Source organism: Callionymus lyra, chromosome 19 (genome assembly GCF_982586985.1).
Source record: "Callionymus lyra chromosome 19, fCalLyr1.hap1.1, whole genome shotgun sequence".
In the NCBI taxonomy this organism is placed as follows: domain Eukaryota; kingdom Metazoa; phylum Chordata; class Actinopteri; order Syngnathiformes; family Callionymidae; genus Callionymus; species Callionymus lyra.
The window spans coordinates 8956215-8965723 of NC_141836.1; the positions used below are offsets into that span (position 1 = coordinate 8956215).

The window sequence follows — 9509 nt, forward strand, 5'->3', positions numbered from 1 at the left end:
ATACTTTAAAGATCAAGATAATACTGAGAACAACACAGGAGTTCCAGAAAATCAAGGAAAAGCCTGAACAAATAGAAACGTCTTGAGATGTTTCTTAAAGGAGTCAGTAGACTCTAAACTAAACAACAATGGTTACTTGTTCATCCAAAACAAACTAGAAGTCTTCAAAACATTTTGATACTAAAAAAAACAACTATTTTGAAACAGATTCGACCAACATCGTCTACACAAAACAACCGTCAACATGTGAACGTGTCATTGAACAATCTGTCACACATTGTTCAAACGATCCGCCGCCTCCGATGTTTCCCTGACAAGCGTGTGCGATGGTCAAACACCACCAACGCAGTCGTCTGCCAACACACACTCCAGACCCCCTCGAGGATCCGTGGCAGAGGAACAGCTTGATACTTTTGATCCGGAGTGAAAAGTGTCTTCCATCACTCCAATCAACACTCGCGAGGGCGTCGGGGTCGGCTGCCGTGAACCTCTAAACCAAACCTCCTCCGAGAGATCTCTGAACAAGAATATATTAATATCATTGACACCAACCAGGGCCGCGTGTGTTTCGGGATCCAAATTTATTTTCACCGTGTCACAAATTCATGCATAATCATCTGCTCCGTCGACCTGCGAGACCGCTGCAATTTAAACATTGAATAAACACCAAAACAGCCTCTCCGGCACACGGAAGCGTCATGTGACACATTTTCTCGACACATCATCCCCAAAACATTCATCTTTTAATCACAACATACGCCGTTAATTATTCATGGCGCGGCACAATTCGAAACTAGTTCAAGCCAAAACTTTTAATCAAACAACGGGGAAAACGGGTCAGAGGAGATTAAAAGGAACAACAACACAAAAGCCTCAAATATTAATGCGCTCTTTTGAAAAAGTAACGTTGGACTGACATGAAACGTCAGATGACCAGCACCTCTGGCAGCTACATGTGGACGTGTGTGTAGAGTACCAGCAATACTACAGTTAATTACTTCAAATACTTTTTAAAAAACATGCCATTATATTGCTTCCAAAATGGTTCATAAATCAACTATTTATTGAGGATCCTCTTGTGCATTTAAAATGTCATAACTCATAACTCATCCAAAAGTACTTTGTAGAGAACATGGACCACCAGAACTTCTGCAGCAGGAAAGTCCAAACACAGCAGATTCACCTCCACACGTATCAAGAGTTCCACAGGATTTTCAGGACAAGAACTCGATTCAAAATCATTTCTACGCGGGTTCTAAAGGAATACATTTCCAGTTATGCATGTAAAATCCGCTAAAAGGTACGTAGCTGTAGTTATGAGTTTATTGAGAGGGAGTGATTGTTGGAGAACCAGTATATGGCACAAACATTTTTTAATCGAGTTTGAGAGTTGATTTATTGTGTTGTTCTCCATGTGATCTTTATTTAAGTATTTATTTTATTGAGTTTTGTTTTGATTGTTTAAGCGCTTTGTGACCCTGGTCTTAAAAAACAATATCATTTACTCACTTATTTAGAAGTAAAATTGGGTAGTGTTGTTTATTTTTTTAAGTGCTGGTCTCGCTCAAAATCAAGTTTACTTTTTAGTTCAGGGCGTGTAAAACAAGCTAAAGAAATATTTTAGTTCACAGCTTCAAATGAATGAAATGAATGAATGAAATGGAATGAAAAAGCTTTTTCATTCCACTTACAGTGATGACATCACCTTCCTCATGGCACAAAGATACTATAAACCAGTGCTGTGTCTCAAATCACATACTAGCGTACTCAAAGTTAGTATTTTTAGTGCGTAAGTGCGTCTCAAATCTTAGTATGCGAAATTTAGTGCTCCATGCACACTAAATTGGCGTACTAAATCGCCCACAAAACTGAGTATGGTTCGATGGACACTATCTACCCTAAACAGCCGCCATCTTAGTGACGTTGTAAACGGAAGTTACGTCACATATATACGCATATATATATATTCATATACTTACAGGTGTATTTTCAGCAGCAGTAGAAGGATGACACGTCTTTGCTGCTGATACCAGCTTAAATATCTCGAGAATATTTAGATTCTCATTTTTTCTTAATTTCGTCTTCCAAACTTGCAAAACGTGCTGCCAGCAGGTGTCGATAGTGTTCCAAAAGCTGGTTGAACCATCATTAAATAGAAGTAAAAGAAGAAGCTGTCGCGTCATTTCCGGTTAGTGCGTAGCGTCAGTGTTTTAATTTTAAGACATACTATCTGTGGAGAATTTGCGTACTACTTAGGATTAGTACTCTATCCTGATGCATACTAACTTCTAGCATGTTAAGAGAAGTATGCGATTTGAGACACAGCAAAAGTTGTTTAAATCCATGGAAATTAACCCAGAAAACAGTTGACACTCAGGTTGGAAAACGATTACCGATGCCGTCTGGCAACAGGTGAGACAAAAGCAATTTAAATGCGTTCATATAGTCACAATTGTGTAGCCTTAAGATCAGTTCCGGACAGTAGAGAGAACACACACACACACACACACACACACACACACACACACACACACACACACACACACACACACACACACACACACACACACACACACACACACACACACACACACACACACACACACACACACACACACACACACACACACATGCTCGACTGATTGCTTTCGGACACTTCTAGATCAAGATTCGCACGTTTTCCCACTGACCCCGGGTTCCGGCGGCAATCAGTGGACCCTGGCCAGCCGGGTGATCCTCTCCCTGCATGCATTTGTCACGGGCCGGTCATGTGAGCTATTGTGTGTTTGGCCAGGTAATGAATCCCTCGGGACCGGAGCGGCCGGGGCCGGTTAGATCCCTGCCGGCTATGGAAAAGCATTGATTGGATGCAGCTCTACTGCGAGCGATCCATCACGGCAGATGAATGGTTACAGCAGCCAACGACACAGAGAGGCAGCTGAGACTGGTCCAGCTTGGTCTACGTGCTGATTAATTGGTCACTGGGGGAAAATCAGGTCTGATGGTTTGATGTTGGCGTGATGCCGCCAAGACTAATCTAGATGGATCCTACGTTCAAAACCATTGTAGCAGCGAGCTCAGATCACTGGGTATAAGTGGGTACGGAAGTAGATCTTCATCAAAACTCACATCAAGCATATGCTCAACACAGCTCTACTCGAGCCTCTCATTATAGACTGATCACGTTTGCCTTCACATCTTGATTGCAACCAATGAATAAAACATTTTAATTCAAAGGTAAAAGTACACTGTACTGCCAATGACTGGGCTGAACTGCCTTTTTTTTCTTAGCTTTGGGGAGAGTCTGAAGAAAGGAAGTTGTAATTAAAAAGCCTAATTACTTACCCTGATTCCTTTTGTTTTTATCATTATTATTGAAAGTTATGGAATGGCCCTAGTAACAAGAATATACTTATAATGTCTGAAACAAAGTGGAAATGTTTAAAAGGAAATGTAATTTTAAAAAAAAGGTTGTTTTCCAGTCTTTTTTTCTAATTTCCACAACTTTATCTTCTTGTTTGTGAAGGTTGAAACTATCATGCAGAGATAAGATTGGAGCTGAGGACCAAGTTAATGGCCGTACATCAATTCTGAGCACTGACTCGACATCTAACAAGAAGTCTGTCTGTATAGTCGTACGGCCTGCAGTTGTTGGAGTCTGGAACAGCGATACACTCGATAGCATTGTCACACTAATGGCAACATTTCAGATTTGCTGTTTCTCATTTTCCAGCACAAGAGTCATCATTGTTCTTCCAGGTGTTTGCCGAGGTTGTCCATTAGCGAAATGTTCCTTTGAACAAAAGCAAAGAGGTTCGACGTTGTGTAAATGATTGCAGCAGTCTTGTACCTGTGTGCTTGAAAATTATCTCCATCCTTAAATTCCTTTTCTGCTGATGTCAGAGTTTGCCTTTAATTTTCCGTGACTATTTTCAAACAGCGGTGGGAGTTTGCTCAAGGCTTTGTGCCGACTCAGCATTCTTTTTGAAAGCGTTGAAAGGTTCTTTGAAATCCCTCCTGTGAATAGAACATATTTCAAAAACGTTCGGGGGCTCTTTTTTAAAAGCTGATCAATACCGAGCCTCCGGTTTCTACCAAACATTTAAACAAGAGGGATTCGACGTGGGGGGGTCGTAGTTCAACTTCAAACTCTCCTCAAAGATTTCTGACAAACCGAGGATGAATTCTAGCTACAGAAACACATCCTTTCATGAATGCATCGTCGCTAAAGCATGACGCAGCAAATGAAACAGTCAACTGGTGAAATATTTATGGTTTCTACACGAGTATTAAATAATGAACATGAAAGATCAAGTGAGTGGAGGCAGTAACCCAGTGGCCCTCACGCTTGTGTTGGAATTTTAAATCAGCTGTTTAAGAAGCAATCTTATCACGCGGCGACTGTCGCTCTCGCGAGATCAAACTACTCAAGACACATGAAATGGGAGGAAGTTCATGCATGAATGCAATTCAGTGAACCAGGATGTGTAAATAGCTTTATGAAATATTTAAGGAAATATGTCAGGAGGAATGCATTTCAAATGCTGCATAATTAAATATATATTAGAAGTACTTGCATAATTGACTTGTTCATGTGACTGAATACTTTAGAGAGATAACTGTCATGGTGGTGAAGTGTTAATATACATGATGTATTGGTTGTTTATTCCAATTTCTACCCGTCGGTTAATATTTTAGTTTGAATGTACGTCTCGTAAGGCAGCGGTCTCGTTCATTCCTAGTTCGTCCAGCATCTCATCAGGGACCCCAAGATGTTCCCAGGCCAGATAAGAGATGTTGTTTATTCAGCTTATCTCGGGTATTGCCCATGGTCTCCTACTAGTGGGACATACCATAAACACTTCAATAGCAAGGCAACCTAGAGGTTATCCTTATAGCTAATCTGGCTCTTCTCAAAGCAGAGGATCAGCAGTTCTACTCAGAGAACCGCCCGGATGGCTACGCTTATCTGTGAGGGAGAGCCCAGATATCCTTTTAAAGATGTATCTTGTTGAAGGTAGAAACGTAATCTTCCCTCACCCATGAACAAGACCCCAAGATTCTCTTTGGGGCAGGATCTCGATCCTGAGAATTCTGACCTGCTCTAGTAGAAGAACTCACATTTCCCTGATCCTTAAAACTCTGCATCGGCTGCCAGTTTCTTTCAGAATCCATTTTAAAATTCTGGTTTTACTTTCAGATCTATTCATGGTCAGACTCCTCCTTACATCAGTGATTTGATCCTGCCTTACAACCCCAGCTCGGGCTCTGAGGTCTGTGGATCAGAATCTACTGATGGTTCCTGAGAACGCTTCCGGATCAAGAGAGAAATCCTTCCAGACCGTTGCTCCTAAGCTTTGGAACGATCATAATCCCTCTGTGTTTGATGGATCCACTGACTCCTTTAAGGAGCATCTTAAGACCTTTTTATGTGTGCAGGTCTTTCCCTGATCTCCTGGGACTCCTATTTTTGTTTTATGTTGTCTTGGCCTTTTAGAGCTTTACAATGTGTAGGTATTTTCAAATGTGTATTGCTTTCTATTGTTCAAGCGCTTTGTGACCCTGGTCTAAAAAGGCTCTTCACAAATAACTATTACTTATGTAATATCACCCGCAACCCACCGTAAAAAATGATGTAATTCCAGTGGCGCTCCAGAGATGGAGCAGTTTGAGGTAATTCCTCTCGTGAGGACGTCCCTAGGTCACCCGGTATGCAATTAAAGGTGAAACGCCTGACAGCAACTTAAGTATTTGGATTCAATCGGGGGCTCACACAAAGGACATCGCTCCCTCTCGATATGAATCAGGAGCGTTTTTTATCCGTCCTCCCAGTTGGTCACGGAGGCTTACGACGGTATCAGCTGCTCCGGCAAAGCACCGTGATACAATTCAATTCCATGTTTTCTGCAATCTCCACACTCTCCGACTCACAAAATCAATTACAGCGTGAGCCTCTGTTCTGACCCACATCACACGCCGAGCTGCTTATTTTTTGGTCAGATTTCAGGATAGCATGATCAAAGCGTGAATGTAGGCAAAAATATCCAAGCTTTTGGCTAAACTAAAATCCAATTTCACGTTTTTTTTAAACAGTCGTGGCCTCAAATGTTGCAATCTTGTTTCATTTTGGATAGGTTTGAGGGTTTCAAGAGCGTTTAAATAAATAAGTAAAATGTAGTTCATCCATCGATCCAGCAAAATCCAAACCTCTGTAGCAACTTCACTACGAACCCTTTGGTGTCGACCAATCCTCCCTGCATTGAGCTTCTGATATTTCACCAGTGAATAAATCTGTTCTACAGTTGTTCACACCCGTCTTCAAAGAAAGGTGTTGCTCGTGGGTATAATGTGTTTCACAAAACTCAGATCAGATCAAGAACATCCTAAAATTTGAGCAAAAATTCCAAGTTAAAACTCTCTGGTCACCAGAACCACTGGTGCAGATCCCTGTCCTCAGCTCTTGATCTGTTTGCTGTGTTTGATGGTTCACTCTCTCCCAGCTCCGACCGCAACAGTCCCTTTTTCTCAGAATTAAGAGAAATAAACCCAAGTTCCAAGCTCCCAGTGAGAGAAAAGAGATTATGTTTTCGCCTTATGTCCTGAAGCTAGCTTGGAGAGAGGAGTCTTTAATACTGGACAGGGGAGCTCGTGGGTCAGTAAACACAGCTGCTTGGAAATAAAACACCCACTGATAGAGCCTCCATGAAAGAACTCTGGCGGTAATATAGATGAAATATAGAAGATGGATGAGTCACAATATAACAATGCTGCTCAGATCTGACCCCCGTCCTCATGACAAAGAGCCGAGACGTTGACAGAAAACACCATCGTAAATCAATGGTCAGGACGTCTCCGAGCAATAAAACACTGACACTTTATTTAAGATCATGGAGTCGATATCAGATATTAAGTGTTTGTAGTATGTCAATCATCTTTTATGAATCTTAGAGACTCTGGAAAACCACCAAGCCTACAGTAGGTCCCACCTAAGGGTGGGTTGGACTGGTTATTTGTATCATCATCTCATTTATTTATCCATTTATTTGAAAATTACATTTGACAGAAAAATGCGATTACCTCTTTTGTTGCCACATTGCTGCGGGGAAAATCATGAGCTTTCCAATTTAACCTTTGTTCCCCCCATTTTTGTGTGCGTTCTGACGTACGGATTTGACCGACAATCAATTTCACGACTAGAAACGTCAGTCAAATCAAGAGACAACCACAGATTTTTTTCAATGCCGTCCCCCCCGACAACTGGGGGCCACAAACACACGACAGGAGATTCAGAGTCAATGATTTTGTGGTTGAATAAAAACAGTTTAGTCAATATAAGAATCTAGATAATTCACTCAACCAGGTCGCATCAGGGAGTGTCTTCTCTCCCCTTCCCTGGTTATTTAGTGGATTAATCTTCTGGTTCATTCATAAAAAAAAATTCATTTTTAGAAAGAACACAAGAGTATTTTCTGACAGTCACTGATCCTGGATCCACTGGTGGAAACGCATCACAGCAAATTCCATCACATAATCGATGCCCCCTTGTGGAAACCAACACGCGCGCCCTCACGCACTGCAATTCATTCAGTTCATGCACACATTTTTTATCGCATATAAAACATGATTTGCGTTGCAATATGCATTAAAAAAAAAGTCTCAGGAGAAATAAAATGTTAGAATAAGGCGCGTTGACATAAATCAAATTATTGATCGCATTTGAAACTCCAGGATCGATCCAAGCGCGACGATTATTTTCTGTTTTACGCACAAGTTGTGTCATTTTTTTTTCTGTTCGCATCTGATCAATATTTCATTATAAACGTGTGGAGAGGGATGCGGGGAGTGTCTCCTCACCTGCAGGACACGGTGATCTCCACCTTGGTGGCAGGGATGCTGACGCTCATGGGGTCCAGGTCTCCGACCGTCGCGGTCGCCTCCACTTTGTCCATAACGTCACCCTCCATGACCCGGGCCAGGGTCCCCGGGTCGACACTTTATCTCCCGCCCGAACCACGAGGTGGTGAGACCGAGAACACCCGGCGCGAGACTGGAGGCAGAAGATGGGCAGCGAATCCGGTCCAGACGAGTCCGCTAAGTGGGGTCCCTCCGGCTGGGAACAGCATGGAAAGTTGCTGCGGATGATGTCGAGGGGTCACATGCCAGGAGACTCTGCGCTCGGTGGGTTTCCGCGCAAAGACTGAGCTCTGGTGCCAGAGGAGCCAGAGAGAAGTAAAGCAGAGAGAACTCCACCCTCCCAGTCTGCTGCCACTGCACACCCACGGTGGTCCACGCAGCCTCCACACACGCTTGTTTGCGTGGAGAAAGTCCAACAAAACGGTCTAAATATAACCTCGAACTCACGCTGAATATCGATACTGAGTGAAAGGACTCAGGCTTTTGAAAGCAGTGTCAATATAAACCATAAAAAACAACAATAAAATTGCCGAAGCAAAAATAATAAATATATTAAATATAAAGCAACATTTCAAATGCCTATATTCAAATGCCTGAACATTACTTCATAAAACAAGAAGCAAATGGCTGCTCCCTCAACAGCAAAGTGTTTGGATTATCAAACAGTTTAAGCCCTTCCAAAAACACCATGGTGGAAATATCTTGTACTTTAAAGAAACCATAGACCTCTAATGTAACCATTAGCATGATGGTGCTAAAAGGACAACTGATGTCTAAACCCGAGTTTTCCTCTCCAAGATACAGTAAGTCCCTCATCAAGACCATGTTTTGAATGTATTACTTTATAAAGTTCTCCCCCCCAGTCTGAAATCTTGGCGAACGAGAGGTTACGAGAGGGGAGTCCATTATGACGTAATAATGGCTTCACACCTCCTCCAGCCGGCCGTAATTACACCCGCTTTGTTTATACAAGGAGTCCCTTGGAAGTGGAGGCTTCCCTTGTAATTGATAATGTGCATTGACAAACCTCAATTGTTGACCAATCACAGCAGAGTGGGCGTGGTTATGGTAAAAAACAACAACGATTGAATGATTTAGTGGGCGGGGCTTAAGATCATAAAGATTACAAATGGACACTGATGACAAAATAGAGGTCTAGGATCAATTTAAGAGACACTTGAATCAACACATTCGTTGACCTTTAACCTGCAATGACCAATGAAGTTATTTTGGGAAATTTAGGCCTAAGAATGTGTTTTATCAAGCAGTTTCTATCTCCCGCGAACCACCAAACGTTCCTGTCAACTAACATTCCTCATGCGCCCCCATAGATCTGAAGAAAGTGAATGAATGATTTATAACCATTTTCCTCAGAAACTGTAAACATGGAAATTCAAGGTTGCCGCAGTGTCCCTCGTCTTTCCTCGTTTCTTTTGTCTCTCCATCAAATGTGAGTAACGCTGCGACGTTCACGACGATCATTATTTTAACTAGACAAACTGCCAAGGTCACCGTTTCTATGAGTGAAATGAGAAGTTTGATGAATTAAGAGGAGGTGACAGGGGGTTGTGTAACAATATTGTATATCAAAATAA

At 42.0% G+C, this 9509-nt stretch overlaps 1 protein-coding gene across 2 annotated transcripts in view; it reads right to left on the reverse strand.

Annotated features, from left to right (window-relative positions):
* The window catches only part of cpne5a (copine Va), a 79157-nt gene extending 71002 nt beyond the window's left edge, over positions 1-8155 (reverse strand). For both annotated transcript variants that reach the window (XM_087781115.1, XM_087781114.1), the window contains exon 1: positions 7855-8155. In XM_087781115.1, the coding sequence (XP_087637241.1) occupies positions 7855-7964 (110 nt within the window). In that variant the 5' untranslated portion in view covers positions 7965-8155. The remainder of the gene's footprint in view (positions 1-7854) is intronic.
* Positions 8156-9509: the final 1354 nt, after the last annotated feature.